We start from the raw sequence: 23,087 nt of genomic DNA on the forward strand, positions 1-23,087 counted from the left end.
TGAACTCTTTTCCTCCCAGAATAATTGCAGGGGGCTAAGGAGGTAGGGAGAGCAAAGGAAGCAACAACCTTCTTGCTTAAGAACAAAGAAAACCACACAAGCACAACTCCTACAGAGAGCAAACTCATCTAAACAGCTGCATCTTCCTTAACTAGGAGATTAAAATGAAGATGAGCTTTTTTCTAAATACATTTCTCAAAAGAAGAGACCTTTTCAGAGAAAACTGTAAGGCCACTAACCGATACCTAAAAATACTATAATTGTTCACAAATGAAATTCCAGGAGTTTTATCCTTTGGTATTATTCCAAAAGTATGATGTCAGCCTGGCATTTTTTAAAGGCATTAAAAAAGTCACAGTAGATCTGTGGTTCGGTTTTAAAAAAGTCTGAAACCCACTGACTGCGAGATAAATGAAAACACCCTTAAAATGAACCTGCATTTTACCTTCTCAAAGACAGGCAACTTTAAAACTAGGAGCAAAACATACTTACCAAACACAAGGATGAACAATGTATTCAGAGATACCACCCAAAAGACATGTTCCTGCAAGAGCATGAGAGGGAGAGGATGAAGATAAGGAAGCAGTACATAAATATCAATCATTTAAGTACAGTGACTTCACTTCTGTATCTAATTTCAACTGCATAGTATTCCCATAATTATTTTAATAACAATTTTTAATTTTAATACTTCAAACAGTATTAATCATAACATGGGAATTCTTATAATTATTATTATTCCCATATTCCCACTTGCATATCTAATTTCAGAGCTGTGAAACTCATATAATTAAAACAAAGCACACATGAGATATTATGCAGGTCTCTGCATTCACGGGCACTCTGCTAGGTAAGAGCATGTAAATTTGCATTGCCATTCTTGTTTTGTATTCTAAACTAAAAAATTTGTTTCTAAACAATCACATGAAATGTAGATGAATGTTTGTTCTATGAATGAGAAATATTCTTCTGAACTTTTAAAAAGAAGGCTTTGTGGCACGAAACGTGTTTAAAAATGACACAGTTCACTTTTTTTATTTCCTTTACCTAAACTGATGAACCCATCCCACAAGTACTCTGGAGTTTTAATTCCTTTCACTAATAAGAATGGCAGTTACTAATGACAGACTAGACTATTTTCAATACAAAAAATTACATGAAACATTATTTCAAACATGTGCATCTAACCACGTGGGTAGCTGGCACACCCATGAACATCTCCTGAAAGAGACCGGTTCTTTCACAAATCAAACAAAGCCAAAATTATAGAGCTGCAGGAGAGCACAAATCCCTTTGAAAGAGAAGTGACTTCTATTTTTCAAAACAAAAGACAGATGCTTTCTGCTGAAGGCAGCTGTGATGGGTCAAAGTTTCCCTGTCATCAGCCTTTTGTGATCTCCAACCAGCAGGTACTAAGGGGCAGCAGGAAGGGCCTTCCCAGCACTTCCCTAAGCCCACGAGCTGCTGTCACGATACATGGGAGCTTGTCAGGGAGACGCTCAGTGTGGATTCAGGCAATGGGCTTTGGAGGAGAGCTTTGCTCAGACATCCTAACCAAAAAGATTTTGAAGCCAGGTAAAAGTGATACGTATTCCACTGCTGTGGAGACTTTCAAAAACAAAAAAAAAAAAAAAAACCAAAAACAAACAAACAAAAAAACTGCATTAAAAGAATATGCAAGAGGGGAAAGAATTCTAGGGAGTACTACAGTGTACCACTAGGAGCTCCTAAAGTAAAGACGACTTAATTGAACACGATACATTCAGAGGAAAATCTCTTTAAATATTATTAAAGTAAGAATTTCAAATAGGAAAAGCTCCTTATTTTTTTTTTCTTAAGAATAAGCCCACTACGAAATTCTTAAAACGTACATTTCACTTACCAAAAATACCAGAGAGCCATCAAGCCCAAGCATCTAGGGGAAGAAGAAATTTAAGCTTATTCTCTCAGCAGGAGAAGCTAAGTAACACAGATAGAAAAGAAGCCCCACAGAAGTTCCACTCAGACCTTTAATGTCCAATATAGTCACACTTTTTTTATTGCTTACCCAGACTTCAGACACTTTTTTTTTTTTTTTAAAGATACAAGTAGGAACTAGCTCTCATCCTACGCAGCCAACTCAGTTAATCAAAGGCAATGATATACACACAGAATATTTTAATCTATAAGAATTCAACTCAAATACGAAATGAATTAATTTATATGCTATTTCTCTCAAGGACTTTGAGGAATCTAACCAACAGATTTTTACATTAGCAGATTTTGGTGACTAACCTGCTATTTCCAGACACTAATAAAACAATTCTGTATTACAAAATCAGAAGAAACATTTTGCTGTTCTACAAACATCATTTCATGTTTTCCTGAGACAAGTGGAAGATTAAAATTTTAACTTGAATGAAGAAAGGCAACTAATAATTTGGTAATGGTTTTAAGTTTAGAACAGAAATTGGTTTACAGCTAGGGAAGACAGGAAACAAATCTTCTGTTGCTAACAGCCATTACTGAAAGCATATCAAGAATAGTCAAAAATAGAAAATATATTCCAAAAACTCTCTCCTCTCTTCAAGGACTTTCCATTATGCCAACTCAACCATATATTTTATAACATTAATCATGGATTATATAAGGTTCAAGCTTATCTTTTACCAGCGTTTTGTCCTCAGGTTCCAAGATACTAAAAGGGTACCAATTTTGCCAAGTACAATATGAAGCAAGTGTATCTGAAAATTCAGGAAGCTTGCAATGTTCTCGTCACAAAGTGGCCTAACTAAAAAGCCTTTTCCGCTTTTGACAGTGAACATCAACTGAATGTCTGTTGTCTGTACCAGCACACAGAATCAGAAATTGTTATGAGTGTTTACTAGAAGTGATTTCTATATTCATGGAGTAGCATCCAAACATTTTAAATTGAGAATACATCCACATTTCCCAGCACACAAATTAGTTCAAAGATATAACACTCCTCAAGATTCACAACTTGGATTCAGAAACTTCAAATTATGTATTTTTTTTTTTCACTAAATGCCTTTCAAAATAAATTAGAGAGTACTGGGTATGAAAGATCACAACGATCTGCATGAATTCTATGTCTCTACACTCAGTCAAGGCTACGACTGCATCACAGACTAAGAACAAAAGGACTAGATTTGTAACTGTCTGTCTCAGGCACTAGTGATTATGATCAATCATATGAAGCTGCTGCATCTACTTCCAGGGAGATTTTGCATCATGCAATGAGTTTTGAACTCATATTTATTGCTTTCTGTACCCTCTTGTTTGAAAAGTATCTTTCCACTATTTGCTACAATTACAGTGTACACACATCTCTAGTTATAACCATGGAAAATGTGATCCACACAAACAGAAGCAATGTTACACTGGAATCTTTTGGTAAAAATACATGATTTTTTGATTTTCTTTCTTTTAGTTTGATGGAAACTTCCACAGAAACTATTTATCACTCAACACTGGTGTGCTCCTGCTCTGGAACTGCATTCCCAGTGCAAGCTGCAATTTACTTTCTAACTTGACCAACTTGAAGCCATAAGAAAGATCTCTACCGAAAGATGCCTTAAGCTGTTACTGTATCCCAAATGTAAATTTTTTTTTCTAAACTTTTTAAGTAACATTGTAATATTTTGATGACTTCAGGTCAGTAAGGCCTCTCACTGCCAGTTTTCACATTGTACAACAGTATCAGAATCTATCCCAGGTAGATTTCAATACATTAACACTACAAATCAAGTAGAAGCCTGAGAGAAAGCTCAAGTAATTTGAGAAAGTGATTCTTACTCACTCGCTCCCAAGTAAGCTCTTCTGCTGCACGATCCCATTCCAAAGCATTCCAATTCATGTCATCTGAGGAGAGAAGGACCATTTTTAGGGCTGTCAGACTCACCCAAGGATGTAAGGGATGTAAATTCTCCACGCCATATTTTAAACAAGCCTAAGTGCATGACATTCAACTCATTACTGTTCATAGTTTTCAGCAAGCAAATGCTTCTGTACTTGAAACAAATACATGCCCTTTGGAAAACCAAAGCTGGTAAGTTAAGTTGAACAGGAAACACAATGCAGGAAAACTGTTTTGAGTATGATGGCTATTTTCAACAACTGTTCCAGGTATATTCAGAAAAAAATTAGAAGAACATTAGTTTTGAGTCACCTGTTACCTTGTGCTCCATTGTTTGCATCCGCCGCATCTTCTACTACAGCATCTTCCTCATCTTCGTTATCCTCTTCCTCTTCATCTACCTGCTCCTCCTGGACATCAGGGTTCTCGCCTACAACATTCTCCGCAGCTGGATTAGCAGGTTGATCGAGCACAGCGTTTTCTACACCATTTGCAACAGCCTGAGCCTGTAGAAACAAGAGACAGTATTCAGTTACACTGCTTAGACTCTTGCTGTACCCACTGCTGCCAGAAATAACATGGAATTTTTTAGGTAAGCATTAAATTTGGCCGAATAAGTCTCTCTAAACAGTAACAGAAGTGTTCAGGCTTCTTTATGGAATCACAGAATAGCGGTGGATCTGAAAGACCTCTAGAGATAGTGTAGTCCAACACTACACTCCTTCACTCCTACCCTGGAACAGGTTGTTCAGGGCAAGTCAAGTTTTCAGTATATCCAACAGTGAAGACTCCGAGACCTCCCTGGGCAGCCTGTTCCAGTGTTCTATCAGCCTCAACCCTTTTTGTTATGTTTGAGTGAAACTCCTCCATGTTAATTTGTGCCCACTGCCTCTTGTCCTGGCACTCACCACCATGGAGAAGAGTCAGGCTCCATCTCCTTTACACCCTCCCTCCAGCTAGTTATGCACACTGCCAAGACCCCACTTCCCCCGAGCCTTCTCTTCTCCAGACTAAACAATCCCAGCTCTCTCAGCCTCTCCTCAGCATGTCACAAGTTATAATCCCTTAATCATCTTTATGGCCCTTTGCTGGCCTTGCTCCCGTATGCCTGTCTCATGCTGTAACAAGAGACGATTCAAACTGTCTTAAACCATGGATGGAATGCATCAGAAATCCTGCAGGCACTGCAGACACTGATGTAGACTATTACACAGAAGGGTTTTTAGTTTAAATGCTTTCATGATGTAATGTACCGTACAACTGCTACTCCATGTGTAGATGTTCCACAGAACTTCCGACTGTTCCTAGAGCACCGACCTGTTACTTCACAAGCTACTGAAATACTTGTGAAAACGACAAAATAAAACCACCACATATCTTCATTTACCACAGCTGACAATTCAGTTTAATGTATAAATTTCTCCTCAAAATGTGTAGATACAAGCCTGTAATACTCCCAGTGCTTTACACAATTTGAAAGTTATTTGCTACAAATTATTTTAAGCAAATCTATTAACATTCCTTTCTAAAGAACTTCCAAGAATGTATAAGTACAAAGCACTGATGTTACTGATTTTATACAGAAATACTTTCAACTTCTGTCAATACACAATGCAATTAATGATACTAATAGTGGATCGGATAAATTTCAGAAAAGCTGTGCATGGAAATAAATGTATTATTCTCAGTAACTGAGTTAACTTTTACCTCATTTTGCTGGCCAACCCCATTGAGTGGCTGTTGCTGGTTTTGTTCTAGCCACTGCGGAGCTCCGCCGTGGACAATCTGTTCACGCAACCAAACAAGGCTGATAAAAGCACAGAGAGTGCACGTCACAACAAAACAACCCTGCAAACAGTCAGCCAGTAAGTTCTCCCTGTTAAAAGAGGGGAAAGAAAAAAAATATAATAAAAAAAAAAAATCAATGATATTTCGCTTATTCAAACCAATCTCAGTCACAGTTAGTTACAATGAATGTTGTTCTCCCGACTCCGCAGTTCAATAAATAAAATAGCATTTGAGTGAAAAGCTACATTTATCTACCTGCCTAGGAGAAGAAAGTACGTGTATGTAATTTTTATTTCTTGTAGAATAGCTGTAAATGTGTGCGTCAGAATGGTATGAAGCACCAATATAAACACTCATTTATAAGAGGCTTTATTCCTCTCCAGTGCAGTTTGTGAAATTAATACTGTTTAAAGAGAAATATTCCTGTAAAAACAGGATCTGACTCATTGTGAAGAAAAAGGTTCAAGAGTACTACAGGAAAAACATCCTTCAAGAGTAGGAAAGCCAGAATGACGGTCACTAAGTAAATAAAATAGCTACGCTGAACAAACTGCTGGTTCTTCTGGGAACCAAATTCAGATTTGATTCACTATAAAGCTTGTTCTAAAGCATTAACTTTTCTTTCAAGTAACAACCACTTACAGTGACTTAACCTACTGCCACACAACTTGACATTCCTTTGAAAAATAAAAAAAAAAGAAAACAAAACATTAAAATATTAAGTGATGGTGTAAAAAATCCCAACTCTTCAAGATTTAATGAAGAGACCGATGGAAAATAACCTATGAAGTGCAGAGCAAAATGTAAAATAAAGTGGCCAAAAAAATGAACTGGCTAGAGTAAGCTTTTAAAATAAATAAGAAATTCCATGCCAACCCCCCAAATCACAGGAATGCCGCATGGACAAGAACAGAGCCCAAGGGAGAGACAGGCACGGAGGCCAGGATACCAGCACTGTCAAAGACAGGTCTGTCGAGGTAAAGCTTCCTGTGCTAGGAATTAGGCACATATCGAAGTCCTTTATTTATTTTCCAAGCACAGATAGCAATTTAGTAGTCAGCAGTAAATGGGAGATAAGGTGTTTTAAGATCAGCTGCAAAATTCTGGATTCTAAGACAGCTACAGATTTCAAATCTGTATTTACTGGCAGATCATAGGAAAAATACAGTTATTAGCCTCCAGCAATCATCTCTTTCCCACATAATAAACGTTAATAAAATGTAATGTGACCTGTCTAAAAGAGAGAGCAGAGGGGAGAGAAAAAAAAAAAAAAAGGCCCAAACCAGGTACTTCAAACAAAAACTAACTTGATTTAGCTGAAAAGTATGAGACAATTGTTCAACATGTTTGTCTTGTAAATGATTCTAATTAATTTCAGTCCCTTGAGTCCAAAAGGATGAAAAATTAAAAAAACAGTTTCAAACAGTATTGCATTAGTATTTACTAATTCTATAAAATATATTAAAAGACAAAACGGGTGATATTCACAGCAGTATGTGGCAGCTGTGGCATTAAAATACAAATGTGAAACAAGATTCACATTTTTGATGTGAATCAACAGATCTCATCAACTAAGCGACCCATCATGGACAGAACTAAATTAAAGAAGAAAATGTTACAGTATCACATAGACATACAATCAACATTAATGTTCTACTATGAGGCATCAGCTATAAAGAGTTGAACAACATTTCAGAACAGTTTAAAGGAATTTAAAATGATTAATGCAAATTCTAATACATAAAATTTCTTGACTTCAAATACAAATCTTTCATGGGATTATTCACCAGGACTATTAACCAATTAACCATGGCCCACTTCATATATTTATCCTAGAGGACTTCAAAGTGAAATCACTTGCACTGTAAACCAGATGGCCAGACTTCCTGCTATGCCCAGGGAAATGGGCAGCAGTTAGTTTAAGACCAGAGAAGACAAAATGCAGAACTGGAAGAGGTGTTAACTTCCAGAGCAGTCATTTTCCTGGGTAACTGACTGCAAAGACCCCACGCATGGTGCTAGCCAGGTACTTACGTCGACAGCATATCTAACGGCAGTGTCAGTAGTGAGCTCACAGAGCCAGTAAACAAGCACTTGTAGATGCGGCCTGCATAAAGAAACAGAAAGCTGGTAAAACCCCTGGTTTCATTGTATCCTCTTTTGTAAAGAGCTGCAAGTGCTCCCCTTTTCTTAGGTTTCTTAAATAACCTTATCACACGGAAAAAATCTTGGCTTTCAGTGAAATGAGGGATATGTGAAGAGAGAGCTGAAAATCCTGTATCCTGGAAACAGGCAACTAAAAGCATTGTAAGAAAAACTCCAAGTTCCTCTGCTGCAGTACCTTAATGTTAACTAATCCTTGATGGATTTTTCTTCCCTTAATTTGTCCATCTGCATTCTGAACTTGCATAAACTCCTAGTATCATGATATTCTGTAGCAAGGACATGACCATTTCACATTGTATGGCATCACTTTATAGATTAATATCTGATGCATATTAATGCCAGCTTTACTACCATTCTTCAATCATGATCTTTTTTAAGAAAACAGGCTATCACACAATCTACTTGAGGCTTATAGTCGACTTCAGGAAGTTAGTCAGACCCAAAGGACAATGATATAGGTGCCCAAAATAGGATATAAGAAGAATTAGAGGGACCTTATACTAGAAATTCAATTGTTAAGACTCTCGCCTCATCCTTTAGGCAGATGTATGTACCAAACATATACCTACATGCTATCATGAAAAAAAATGACAGTATTGCAAAAACCTTCACCTTGCCATAATTCATTTCAATAACTAGAACATTTAGATAGAGTATTTTTTTAGACTGCAGTAACATTCAGAATGACTCCTGATTCTCAAAGACAGAACAAAGTGCCTAAATCAAAAGTTAGAAACAGATAATAAAAAAGGCAGAGGTAACAACCAGGTTAAACTTAGTCAATCCAAAAAAACTGACAGCAAGGACAGGCTACAGAAATGGGTTTACTCATTTATAGCTAGTGTCACTTAGGGGCTACACTCTAACTAACCCAGCACCAGCTGCAACTGAAAGGACAGAACACATTGAGAAACTGCGGAGGGAGATGATGCATTTACTGGTTTCCTGTTCTGTTCAAGGTATATTTTTAAAGATGCAGTTCCAGTCATTTTCTTGGCTGAACACTGTATCTGTTTTTTTTCCTTCTCTTTTTTTTTTCCTGTATTTTCAGCTGTTGGAATCAATAGTTCTCTTTCCTTTTGCATATGAAAAGTGAATTTCAGCCTGGATACTACAGTAACTTACACACATGCTCTTTCCCTATATTCAGCGTACAGAATGAAATAAAACTCAGGTAAAGATGAGTTATGCCTTTATTTTCTTTATTCCTTTCTCACCCATTCATTTCGGTTTTTCATATTTTAGGGGCAGCACCAACTAAATGTAAATAGAGTGTGCAACTACAGTCTAGGTCACCTAAAGCTCCGAAGACATTTTTAGCTTTTTTTTTTCCTAAAGAGCTAAGAAATAGTGGAAGGCTTGAATTATTTTGAAGTATCATAACTTCATAACATAAGGATCTTCCATTCTGCAGGTACCACTAAATAGTCAACATTCAAAAAAGTAGCATTTTAGTCACTGCTGAACAAGACAGTTGCTAGACAGTGGCAGAAACACAGTTTTGACTCTGTAGGAACGTTGGTGATCCTGGAAGCAAACTGCTACAACCATATTCCTTTGCATATACTGCCTGGGGAACATTATAGATAATTAATGTAGAATACTATCAATCTGTGTTTCTTCTACATGTGAAGACTGTTGAAGAATTGGGTAAAGTTCTGCTTTCTGAATAGTCTTACAACTGAATCCAACACGTCAAAGACGAGTTTAAAAAATTCCTGTGCTACTTACAGGCCTATTTTAGCTTTAAGTGCAATTTTATTGCTTAATTTATGAGTAACTACAAAGGATTTTAGCTTTTCGTACTGAGAAGAGTAGACTTGCACTTCCATTTCCTACATAGTTAGGAAAATAGGACTATATTCCTCTAGACTAAAATTAGTAAGTAAAACGAAATAAAAAAGTCATAAAGATTGAGCAACATATCCGAAAGCAGGCACTCCACAACAAGAACTTTAAAAGCCATTTAAAAGCCCTTTATTCTAACTCTTAACATCTTCCTCCATTGTAGTACTGGCTACTAAGTCAAACTGCTTATTTAAGAAAGTAACAACAGCTAGAATTTTCTGAAAAAGATATCTCAATAGAGCAATTTTTTTTTTTTTTATAGTACACCAACATGTCTGTCATACTGTCACAGGAAGCAAAATATTTTTCCTGTATATACATGTATTAGAAGACAGAAAGTTCATACTTACATGCTGTAAGAGGTACTACTCCCAACCATGCAAAGGCCACAAGTGTATAGTGAAACCAGTATCGTATTGCTGTGCCAATACTCGTAACCAGTCCAGCAAAGATGTCTTGGATGGGAAGCCGTGAAGGCATATCTGGAGAATAGACTGTGGAGAAAAAGCACTTATGAAACTGTTCTCATGCACGTCCCTTCAAAGGGCACTCATGGAGAAGTCCTGCCAACTGCAAAGCATTTCTATTTCACAAGGGCTTCCTATAAGAACAAACACATTCTACAGCTGTCCAGCAAAACAAAGCTGCCCAAACAAACAACAAAAACATATTCACACCACACATTCCTTCTATTGTGTACTGAGTGTTACAGGAAAAAAAACACTCCACACTAGTTTAAAGCTTTTTTCTCTGATGTTTTCTTTTTATTATTATTATTATAAGCTTTATTATACCAACTATATAGTCTGGCTATCTCAAAAGAATCTAAGCATGCAAACTCTAAATTCAGGAGTCCTCTCATTCAGAACTACCTAAAAGGCAGCCTTGCTATAAAACTGTAGTTTGAGGAAAGAGCACAAGCTAAAAGAGAGGCTGACTATGCATATTGTTGATACATTTGTGTTAAATAACTCATCACTTGTTAACCAGCAGCACACAATTCAGCAAACAAATTATAAAATAGATCAGAGGATTGAAAGGTGCTAATCAAGTATCCACATAAGTTAAAATTTACACAGAAATACTTTTAAATGACATTTCATATCAAAGAAGGCTTCTACTAAGTTTGTGCCTATTACAGAACATAAAGCACATCTCTCAGCACATACACATCTTCAGAATAACATTTTTTTCTTATTTTTCATATTACACATGCCTTATCGAAAATTCTCATTAACCAAAGTAGAAAAAGTTTTCTTCTGCATTCACTCTCTCCCACACCCTCTGGTAATAAAAAAGCTACATAATAGCTGATTAATCTTTGAGTTTGATTTCCCTTTTGCCACATTATCTAGCCCCACTGAAACCTCTATGTGCAACCTACCTTCCCCAAATGCTACTAAAATATGGGACCATGTCATTTTGATTATAGATACCAATTACAAAATGTTTTCATTGAACAATTAGAAGACATCTATTTCTAACAATTTTACTGCATTTAATTAACTACTGCTCATTAGCATGGATGCCAAAAATTGATTATGCAACATCAATATCAGCTTCGAAATGACTGAACTATGGCTGGGAGTTGCATAAGAAACACTGCTTCCTGAACACACAGCTTCTGCCACTGCTTGTTACCTCATTCTCACTTTCCTGCCCCTTGAGACAGACAGGCAGAAAGCTGCAATGAACAGGTCAGGATTGTGAGACTCTGTAGGTCTACAGATTCTGTAGTAGGATCTATTCTATATGCTAATACACATAGCATGAAGGAGGTGGGAAAAAAAAAAAAAAAAAAAAAAAAACCCCAAGAACCATGGTAAGATAAAGCTCTTCGACTTCCAGCAACGCTAGGCTGGGTAAAAATGTTAAGAGACAGCATAACAAGAAGCCCTGGTATGCAAATGCACTGCAGTATTAAAGGCTGCTGACCGCGATTTTCCCAACACTCCGACTAGTGTCTCCCTGCACTAGTTTTTACCTCCTCCTCAATACCAGCGTGAGCTTGAGACTCTCACCCTTCCCAGGATACGAGGTTGTGGAATCTCCTTCTCTGGAGATCTTCAAAGCCTGCCTGGATGCCACCCTGTGCTCTGGGTGCCTCTGCTTGAGCAGGCTGGGTGGGTTGGACTAGATGATCTCGAGAGGTCCCTTCCAACCTCAACCATTCTGGGATTCTGTGACACATTCTCCTTACCCCCTTTCTTGCACTTCTCCTCATCTCTCAATTTCAAGCCCAACCATTTTTCCTAAAATAGTCTGAGAAGTCTATTTCCTCCAAACACCAGCCTCTGTTTCTTGGAGGATAACCGAAGCACTTGCTTTTCTGCTACATCACCAAATTCAAACCAGACATTGGCAGATGAATTTCAGCAGCTTTAGTGCAGCCTTTTGAGTTGTCCTGGTCATGTAAAAACTACCAAAAACCTTTTAATAAACAAACTTAGTTCACACTTGTTCCTTTATCTGCTATTTTACTTCTGAATACCAATTTTGTCTTTCTTCTCCTGTAAGCCCAAATTTTTCAGGGACATTAGTGGTAACTTTGCTTTTCTAAAATAGACAGTTCATGCCAAAAATCTTGTAACAGATGGTTATGGTTACTCTGATACAAACAAGAAGGTAGGAAAAGCACTAGACGGTTTTAAAAAGAATTCCATTCTCACAGCAAAATTAAGGAAGAAAGCAGAAAAAAAAGATTAGTAGCCTCTAGGGAAAGTTACTCAATAAATCTGAGCTTGCAAAACCTCTCAGTGTACCAAATCAGGAAAGAGTGTTTAAAAAAAAAAAAAAAAAAAAAAAAAGTTATTCCCAAAGCTCTAGCCTGCCACCGTTACACCTTCGAGTTTCTTGCAAGAAACAACTGTCATCCCCAGGCCCTCCTCATAGGTTTCTCTATGCAAGCAGCACACAGCAGTGTTTCAGCAAGCAATAAGCTGAACCTGAATATAGGACATCTACAAAGCTCACCATGAAATAAAACAAGCACACACTTTCATTTTAACCTCTCCTTCATAATCTTTTTTTCTAAATACTAAAATGCAGTCCGGTTGAAAAGTATGCCCACCCAAATTTCACTTGCAAGGAAGTATGAGGGATATTAGTCCTGATGTGGGCAGTGAAGAAAGGCACCCACATCCCAGCAACAGCTGATCTAGAAAAGGACATACAGGTGCTCCATATAAACCTGTCACGAGAAATCACTACGAACACCTATACATACAATCATTAAAAATATTAGCAAAATGAAGCTAATATTATTTAAATTATTATTATATTATTATTATTTAAATTATTATATTATTATTATAAAATTATTAGCAAAATGAAGCTAATAACAGAAGTGAAGCTAATTTCCAGCTTCACTTCTGTTGCTTAGTTTTTCACTAGGATGAGTGCATCCAGCTTGTACTGAGCTGTGCTTGCTCCAAGACAAGATGGTGGTGGTGGAAAAAGACCGAAGCAGCACCATCAGGAACAGTTACACTCCCTCTTGCTGCATAATAAAAAATGATAACTAAAGGCTAAAGAACAGACTACTTGACCACAAAGCTCTCATGGTCTGTGCCCTGCCCTGGCAGTACAACCCCTGCACAAATTCACCTTCACACAGAAGCATCAATAACTTGTACCTTGTCTCAAAGCAACTGCCTAAGGAACCCCTTGTCTCCTGAAGGTTTAGTCCCACCAAAGGAGAATAGACTTTGCAGGTTCAAGTGTGTTACAAATACGTTCTTCTCTCTTGATTAAGGAAGTAGAACAATTGTGGGGGTTTTTTGTTTGGTTTCCTAGTTAACACTATAGCTGCAAATCTGATCTCTCCCACGAGTCCCTACCGATAATACATCTCTTACTTTCCAAGTGGGGAAGCAGAGCTGCAGAAAGACACTAGAAAGGCAACATCCTTTTGATGTATGCTCTACCAAAACTCAGTTTGATATATGACAATGGCTCAAATTTCTAAGTGTTTATTTTTCTCCAAAGCTATCACTTCAACTATCCTATTTCAATTCTCACTTTTTCCCCATCCAAGTTACCCTACTTGTCTCTTTATAGCCTAAATAAACACACATATGACCAAAGAGGAAGAATGTAAAACATCTTGCTTTGCTTAAGAAAACTGTCATTTAGCCTGCTCCACAGAATCTCCTATTAAAGCTGTTTTATGCATCATTTCCATTTACAATTGACCTTAGTCATCCTTGTGTGCTGACCATGAAAGAGTCTACGTGCCTATTTTTACGAACAGACTATGTTTTACTCTCGAGACATATAAGGAGTTTCTTTTCTAAACTCTTAAAAAGCAAAATAGACAAACCGTCACTTTTCTCAGACAAGCCTAATAAAGCACTAATAAAACACATGAAACTACTTCCACACGCATCTAAAATGTATGTTTACTCTGAACCCTGGAGCTGGTAGCACACATAGTGTAGTATTTTGTTTTGCATTTTACCAAAGCAAACATCCTAGAGGTTTAACATATGTGCTACCGTGTTCAAGTGTGTTAAACGAATAGATAATTTGTCCATTGCATCCTTCAAAGAAATCTTGATTACTTTGACTCATGAGCTCAAAAAAATGGATTGCTCACTTCAGTACAATCATGTGCCTTTTTACAGAGCATTCTGAATAAAATTAGTCTAAAGTTCCAAAAGTCTGGAACTTTTGTTCAGTACTACTACAAACAACATTCAGTAACTAAGTGATGTAATTAAGCAAATTCAGAATATGAACAGGCACTTAGATATTATAAAAACATGCCAGAGTAATGTTCCCTTTTCTTTGTCCTCAAATGTACGAACAGCGTTTCAGAAGATCCAGGTGTACCCAAACCTTGAATTTGGAAGAACTCATGCATAAAGCAAAAGCTTATTTCGGAAAATAATGACTTACAAATTGAAGAGCAACTTCCTCACATGACTCCCTCGCATTTTACAAGCTTAACCTTTAGTAACCTTCACATTCAGCATTCATCAGCACCGCAGCTACTTAGGGAGCAGGGGGCGCAACTCACCTCACATACCAGTCTAAGATTAGATGAGTCCATTTCCCTATCTGTCTTTTGTGAAAATATTTATATCAATGCCAACTCTAAGGAAAAGAGAGGTTCTGAATACCACCTACTCATGATAAAAGCCTCACTTCTTTTATGGGTCAGTGTTTAGCATGACACTGAAATGCATCATAACACCTCAAGCAAAAGGAAGGATGTCACCAGGAGAAGAATGCAAAGCAGCTGCTATATAAAGACTCAGACAGAAAAGATACAAGCTACAAGTTAACAAATACCTTTACATAATTTAAAAAAAGAGGTTAAAGCTAGTGAGTTCATCTTTGTTAACACCTGCACGCATAGTTTAAAGATGAGGAATTGATTTTAAAATACATTAAATTCAGCTTTAGCATGAGTATTTGAAAACCAAGCCATTTGTCTGCATGACTAAACATTTCAGAGAATTGTGCTAATATTCCAAAGAAAAAAAAGTTCCTTTGTAATGCTGCCAAAATGGAAGTTGAACTTTCTACTTCTTCCTTCCAAACAGTAACTAATCTAGTAACTCAGCTGCTAAAGAGGTCACAAGATACTATGAAAGTTAAAGAGACGACAAGTTTAAGGAATAATTCCACTCAAAATATTTTATGAAAAACCCACATGCTTGGTCCACAAAAAAATTATACTAACAAAGGACCATTTTCTTTTTGGACTGAATGATAGCGACAGCCTTGCAGGCAAAACGACCTGAAGAGCTGCTGGTATTACTCCAGCCTGTCACTTGAACCACGGATACTGATTACAGGCATGCATTTATTCCCCCCCATCACATGAGTAACTTGACAGGAAGGGCTTTCAAGCTGCATGCTTACAGCCCACTTCATTTTGGATGACTAGCAGACACATTAAGCTCATCTCCAATTCCATCTCTGCTTTGCCATCCTCTCTCCAATACATATATTTTCTGCAACTCCTGCCTAGCTTTCCTTCTGCTCCCACAAGGAGCTTCAATCTCCATACTGGAGTTTCAGAGGATCTTCACAAAAAGGAATGAGAAAACCTGAGGAAATCCTACTTTCCATAAGTATTGGGTTGGAGGGAAAAGTGAGACAAGACAGGCCAGAAAGAGACTAGAGGGGGAATGTGTGCTAGTGTGTACAAGTTATTATTGGCTGCAGTGTGGTAGAAATGAAACCCTGAGCAATGGGGAATGCCCAACACCACCACACATGAGAATGTCTGCCCAACACCACCAAATGAGAATGCTACGTATGGAGGGTGGCCAGTGGGTGACAGAGGAGAATATACAAACCCTTTTCACAGGCCACACAGGGAGGAAGTGCTCTACAGCACAGGGAAGAAACTTCTTAACAATTCCAAGTCTCAGATAATAATTTGTTAACCCCTCGAGTAATTCAATAATGTTTCCTTACATGCCAATTAGCTGCCCTTATGTTACCCTATGTTACAAGCCATACCAGTGACAGCTATGTCAGCCAAGAATTAAACTTCTGCAGGAATCACTCTGTTGATAAAGACAAGGAAGAATTTTCTAGTATCAGTGCTAACTAATATAAAGGGCAATTTATATTTACTTTTGTTCTAAACCTTTAACAACAATAACGCCACACACTTGTCTGTTTTCCAACACAACCTATGTAGTGTTCTCTCTTTTTAGCAACCAGTAAATCTGGCTTACTTAATAATTAAGTAACTGTAGGCTTCTTGTCTTGCACACTTAACTTTTACTGAGGACCTAGTAGCAGAATATAATTTTGAATGTAGTTAATTAGGCTTTAGAGAACAGCAAAACCAAGACCACTGCTAGTCTGAAAATCTTCTAAGTCAAGGTAATCTAACACCTTTTGCAAAAAGCTTAACAAATAAAACCCGGAAGCTGATTATAGCTCTCAGGGAACTATATAAAGATACAATCATTCTTGATCATAAAGTGCCTAGGTTAGTTTAATCCAAGGTAACAGATAATGTAATACTGGGTAGTTACCGTCTCAACAAATACTAAGAAATGAAAAAAAAAAAAATGACAAAAACACATAACAGCAGTAAAACATACTTACTTGGTGTGAAAGCAAATCTGTGCTTACATAGTTCACAGTATTCTTTTCTGCTGTGTTTAAGCCACTGAACTAAGCTGCAATAAGAAGTAATAATATTAATAGATGCTATTACAACTCTTCCTCATCTCACTGCATTAATAAAAATATATCTCACTACTTGCCAGCAGAAAGCAGTAGCTTGGTTCTATAGCAAGGGGATTTAAATCTGTATGCTTATTAAATTTTAGTCCATACATTAAGTTTCAAAAAATGAAAAAGGTAAACAGGCTCTTCAAATGCATCTCTTACATGACTGATAAAGTACATTCTTCGTATATGTTACTAAGAGGGCTAATCCCTCAAAACACATTCTTGTATGAACACTGGCTTGTGAAATCAATTCTTAAAAACATTCTACGTTATGATACAAAACTGTTGTACTTGTGAAAGCAATACCAAAATGCCATCAAAATGAATGTGCTACAGACCAGAATTAGTTTTCACTACAGTATTTCCTTGATCAAGTATATACCTCAAGGAAAAAGAAAGGAAAAAAAAAAACTAATTTCTTTCTTTCTGTTTACTGTTTCCACAAAGTTGACACACAAGCAGAACTGTAGTCCTAAGTACATACAATTAGTAATTCCTTGCTCTTCTTATACACTTACTAAATTCTTTGTAAAATGCAATGACCTGCCAGGCAAGAAACACCAAAACCTCTAATATGCTGCTTCTGAAAACTGGCTTTACCTACTACTTCACCTGAAGACCTAGGAAATACAATTTTTAAAAATAAGTTATTGTCTTTCATTAGATTTAGACTTACCATTCTTGATGTATAAATTTAATACTGCCAGTACACACACACGGATGATAGAGGGGTTTCTCAGGTGTTCCTTCAGACCGACAGACCCGGCATATATCTGCTGAGCAGAGCGTAAAGTTATTACACCTTTGCTTGAAGAACTGGCATTTACAAGACAGGTCAGACAATTATACTCTAGAAACTCTGTCATATAACAAAATGGGCTCACAATAATTTAAACTGAAAGACAACAAAGGCTGAAACACTAATTCTGCCTGAGGGAAGATAGGAAGACTCAGAGACCAGTAGAAGAAAACAAGAATGTTATCTTTGTGTTCATGTCAGAACATATGTTAAAATGACACTTTGTGGTTTCAAATGCTTAGCATAAATGCACACTAAAAAATATATGCAGAAGTATTCTTCAGGAAAAAAAAAATACCTAAGAAAAAGATTGTTAAGGTCCCTAAGCTCCCTGAACGTAGCTCTAAACTCTCAGATGGAATAATTGTATTCCATGAGAGCATTGCACAAGCTAGACAGAAGCCTAGCAGAAGAGATTTAGCAATGGCCAACAATGACTTGAGCATTTTTTGCTCTCTCATTTAAGAAGTTTTCTCCTTGGTGCTTCTTAGGAACGGAGGAAAAATTACCGTCATCATCAGGAATTTGGAGAGGGCTGATACTTACAGAGAATAATGTCACCATTTAGTATTATACAGGCAACTCGCAAAAGGAAAGACATTATCTACTTCTTGTTTCATAGGAATCCAGCACCTTTTTTAACGCTTTTTTCATTTTATCACAACTCAAGACTGCAAGATATTTTACGGGCAAAGTGAATGTAAACTTCTCCTTGTAAAGAACAGAAGTCTATTCTAATATGAGCTGATTACCCAGAGTACTTAAATACAACCAAATCTAAATAAAAATATTTTATGTGCTTATTTATAGATGTGTGCTGTCTTTCCTTTACTCCTCTTTTCAGGTTCTTGCACTTTTACTTACATTATTAGTGTAGTTTTGGAATAATACTGAAGATAAGTAATTTCAAGTTATAATCACGCCTATGTGGGCGTGATTGGTACCTTGGTACCTACAAGACTGAAATTTCTTCAAACAAAATTCTCATGGGCAGAGAGTCTAAAATTAATTCAGGAACCACAGTTCATCAATGATGGTATATACACAGAAATATAAAAAACACTTCCATGACAGTCATAGTGAGCAACAAGGTATCACTGCAAACATCAAGAACCCTCAGAGGACAAGAAAATCCAAAGCCATCACTTTAGGCAGTAAGGGATTTAATTTTTTTTTTTTTTATCATAGAGAATATTTCCAGAAGAAGGCACAAAACAAACGTCTTCAACTTACAGCCTGGATCTAAGAGTTAGCTGCTGCATCCCAACCTTTACTGGGCAGTCTTTGCCCAGAAAAATCTTTGCTCAGATTATTATCTGAGCCATTTCACCACAAAAAGCAGTCAACAGCTCTGTGTGCTGGAACAGTCTCATCAAGCCAGACAAGCTCTATAGCCAGCACAAGAGACAGGAAAGATGCAGGAAAGAGTAGTTATATTAGCTTAAACTGATGTTAAATTGTTGCTGTAAGAATACTCATTGACAGAAAAGAAAGCAAGTTACATGCATAACTTTATCTGTAGGAACCTCATAGAGCTCTCTGCACATTCATTAATGGTCCACACGCTTTTAGGGCTGCCTATTCACTCATTCTCAAGACTGCTGGGAAAAAAACAGAATTTGCTCTACTGACAGCAAAGGAATTCTGTATTTAGGAAAGAATTTGCTCCTTCTGGCTGCTAAGATAATTTAAACCTTAGTTTAGTGATCAGAATTTCCAGATATTCCCTCTTGTTTTACACATCCAAACAAACAAGAGAAGAGCTTCAAATCAACAAACCACCTTATGGGTCAACATTTGAAATCTGCACCATATAACCTGTGTTGTTGTCCTGTTCAAAAGGAAATTCCACTGTGTAACGGTTACTATGTTCAACGTGTGCACACACTTTGCATACTGTTCTTCATGCATGTATCCTGGAAATAACAATCTTGCATAATGCATTTCTTTGGTCCCCCAGAGATACGTCTGCCTATTACTTCTAATCAAGTGTCTTCATCATTGCAATATCTAAAGGGATTGCCTTATTTAGCAATAGATTGATTTAGCTAGAAAGCAAAAGAGTTCTATCCCATAAAAATAGCTATCTGAAAGACTGCACTACCTCTACTTAGTGGTTTTCATAAATACTATATTCATACGTGGCTGTAGTTTTCTAGTGATGAAGAAATAGTTGGAAAACTTTATCTCAAGAAGTACTTCTTGAATAGTTATCCATCTTGTGTGAGGGATCAGAATTAAATACACATATAAGTCCATAGGCATGTCCTAAGAACACATTCCACTTACTTTGCAAGACGTAGCAGATACTGGACAGCAGATACTGGAGACAGGCAATGCCTGTGAGGCTCTGATAAGCTCTGTCTTTACCCGTCGCAGAAATAAACTACTTCCTCAGGTGCTACAGAGAAGTTGGACCTCTCCCCTCCAGCCTAAGGCCACTTACTGTCCTTACCCACTTCTGCACGTTACTTCCCTGACCTACTAACCCAGCCTACAGACTTCTTTATTTGAACTCTCACCATCCAGCTAGTCTCCTAACTCCACCACACACTCAGACATCTGCCAACTCTACCAGAAATGAAAAGGCTACAATGTCACTACGAACAGCCAGGAAAAGTCCTTTCGACGTTTTACATCTCTGTAATAATTCAATATCCTAATACTGTGATGGAATTTTGAGACTGCAGGAAGAGTTATAATGCTTTAGTGCCAGTTGCAGAAGGTGATTCTGTAGACTAGTTACTTTCAATAACAACACTCAGACCTTTTGATGGCAACACTGATAAGGCTATTACATATTATATGAGACATATGGGCATAAATACATAAGAAAGTCTAAATTCCAAGAGCAATGTAGGAGACTAAAGTTCAATTAAGGCCATGAGCGAATGCCCCGAGATATCATTAACAACCTCCTCCTCCCTTTTGTGGTCTCTCTTCAGGAGACTAAACCCTTTAAGAGCCTGTAAAATCAACTGCTATCACTTCTACCACATTTATGCTTATATAACTCAAAGTGTATTCTGCAACAAATACTCAGTTTTGCTTTTCAGATTAAACCCACTGATATGGGGTTTGCAACTACCAGAGTGTTGAGGTCTCAACTGGTGATTTCTGAGACTCCACTTCACAGTTTGCTAAAAGCCAACTCTTCTGGGCGACTAGATGTCAAATCAAAGTCACTTTGCTCACGTGATCAGTTTGGGTAACTGCAGGTCTACTGAAGCATGACAATTAGAGTTGCAGCAAAAAATTCTCAAGCTCATTAGATTTTAAAGCCTCTAATGTTTTGCTAAACCATGACATTTCCACTAGCCAAAAGAAATTTCTACACAGATGTCTACTTCATCCATTGCTTTGTATTTTGCCTTTTTTTTTTTTTTCCTCTTTTTAATCTTCTCAAACTAGAAAAATAATATCAAGTGCCACTGGATGGAAAGTTACATTTGCAATGATGCATAAGTAAGAAAAGCCAAGACACTTAAATTATTCCTTCTAGCTGCCTTGCTGTTGCAATACACATTTGTAGTTGTTGCTTAAGAGACGGCAAACAAGGCTCAAATACCGCAGGGAATATTAAAACAGCAGACACTTATTTACATGCTACAATATCGAGTGAAATGCACGACTATGAGAGCTCTGCATTATCAGCTGGCACTGTTGGGCTCTGCACTATCCAAAGTGAACTAGTAGCTGCAAAGGCTGGGGCAACACCGCCGCGTGACATTTCAACTCGAGAAATACCCTTAAAATTAAAAACTACACATCGAAAATACCGAATCTCCATGATAAGGTTATGATAAGGTTATTTTTGTGCTTTTTTTTTTTTTTTTTTTTTTTTTTAAACACACGTTAAATGAGTCGCAGAAGAAGGAGGCCGGGAAGTGCGGCGGCTCCCACGCGACTTTCCCGTGTCAGCTCTCCGGAATACGCAGCAAGCCCAACGCCTGCACAAAAGCGGCGCAGGCTGCAGATACTGTTGTTATTATTATTATTATTATTATTATTATTATTATTACTGGGCAAGGCGGGAAGCCGAGAAGCCCCCAAGCTGCAGGGGAGGCTCCGGCGACGCCGGCGAGCCCCTTCCTCGCTGCCGCTACCCCGGCGGGCCCCGGCACGGCGAGGCCGCGGCGGCAAGGCGGCATTAACGTCCCTAACGGCCGCAACCGCCGCTCGCAGCGCGCGGCGCCCAACGGCCGCGGTTATGTAAGCGGCGTCCGCCATGGCGCGCGCGGCCCCGCTGCCCGCGCCGGGCCCGGCCCGCGGGGGGGGCCCCCGGGCGGGGGGCCCCCCCCCGCCCCGCGGCGGCGCTGGCGGCCCCGTCCCGCCGGCGGGGAGCGCGGCCGGCCCCTACCTTCCTCGGCGGTCTCCATCTTGCGCGGGTGACGCAGCGCCGGGCGAGCGGGTGGCGTGAGCGCGCGCGCGGGGCGGCGCCATAGAGACGGCCCCGGGGCGCGGAGCCCAGCACCGCCCCGCCCGCCCGTGCGCGCGTGCGCCCCCTGCGGCCGGAGGCCGCGCCGCCCGTTTTAACCCGTGTGGTGCCCCGACGGGCCTTTGTACCCAACCGATGGCTAAATCCTTTCCGTTAACTGTGACGTTGTTGGCAGTGGTGAAGCGTGGCACATATCTTTTCTTCCACCCAAAATACTTGCTGTAAATAGTTTCCTCAACATTGACTACCCCCTTCATCAACAGCTCCCTCAACATCTGCTCCCTTCAAGGTGTTACTTTCCAAGTGCCAGGGCTGCTGAGGGGATACACAATAGCAACCTGTGTAAATAAAAACAAAAAAAAAACCCAAAACAAAACAAAAAACAAAAAACAAAAAACAAAAAACAAAAAACAAAAAACAAAACAAAAAAAAAACATAAAATAATAAAATAATAAAATAATAAAATAATAAAATAATAAAATAAATGCATTTTAAGGACCTTACCACTCTCTACAACTACCTTAAAGGAGTTTATAGTGAGTTGAGGGTCAGTCTCTTCTCCAGAATAACTGCCCATAGGACAAGAGGAAATGGCCTCAAATTGTCCCAGAGGGAGTTCACGTTGGATATTCAGGCTGGATATTAGGGAAAATTTCTACACATGCCTGGCGGTGTTCAAGAAACATGTAGATGAGGCACTTAAGGACATGGTTTAGCAGCCAGGGTAGGGATGGGTTTGCCGTTGGACTTGATGATCTTGAAGGTCTTTTCCAACCATAACGATTCTAGGATTCTATGAAACATTTTAACATTTTAAGGAAGATGGTGGAGCCTTGGTATGGCTCTGCAGCAGCTATATAATTACAGAAAAGTGCTACAGTAAAAATCATGTGGGCTACTTTATCATATTCAGCTCTTCTGTATCATCCCTTGCCAAAATGTGAGGTATAAAAATCTCCTACTTATCACTGCTTAGAAAATCAGAG

General features: G+C 38.3%; 1 protein-coding gene across 1 annotated transcript in view; it reads right to left on the bottom strand.

Moving 5' to 3' along the window:
- Positions 1 to 22,072, bottom strand: part of MARCH6 (membrane associated ring-CH-type finger 6) — a 41,343-nt gene extending 19,271 nt beyond the window's left edge. Inside the window, exons 1-10 of the mRNA XM_026048537.1 lie at positions 22,024 to 22,072; positions 17,541 to 17,637; positions 16,736 to 16,809; positions 10,009 to 10,152; positions 7,679 to 7,751; positions 5,564 to 5,732; positions 4,176 to 4,362; positions 3,800 to 3,861; positions 1,883 to 1,915; positions 493 to 544 (exon numbers count right to left, since the gene is read on the bottom strand). Of these exons, the coding sequence (XP_025904322.1) occupies positions 493 to 544; positions 1,883 to 1,915; positions 3,800 to 3,861; positions 4,176 to 4,362; positions 5,564 to 5,732; positions 7,679 to 7,751; positions 10,009 to 10,152; positions 16,736 to 16,809; positions 17,541 to 17,637; positions 22,024 to 22,042 (910 nt within the window). The 5' untranslated portion in view covers positions 22,043 to 22,072. The remainder of the gene's footprint in view (positions 1 to 492; positions 545 to 1,882; positions 1,916 to 3,799; positions 3,862 to 4,175; positions 4,363 to 5,563; positions 5,733 to 7,678; positions 7,752 to 10,008; positions 10,153 to 16,735; positions 16,810 to 17,540; positions 17,638 to 22,023) is intronic.
- Between the last annotated feature and the right edge of the window lie 1,015 nt (positions 22,073 to 23,087).

Source organism: Nothoprocta perdicaria, unplaced genomic scaffold (genome assembly GCF_003342845.1).
Source record: "Nothoprocta perdicaria isolate Ctin4 unplaced genomic scaffold, notPer1 scaffold_55, whole genome shotgun sequence".
NCBI lineage: Eukaryota > Metazoa > Chordata > Aves > Tinamiformes > Tinamidae > Nothoprocta > Nothoprocta perdicaria.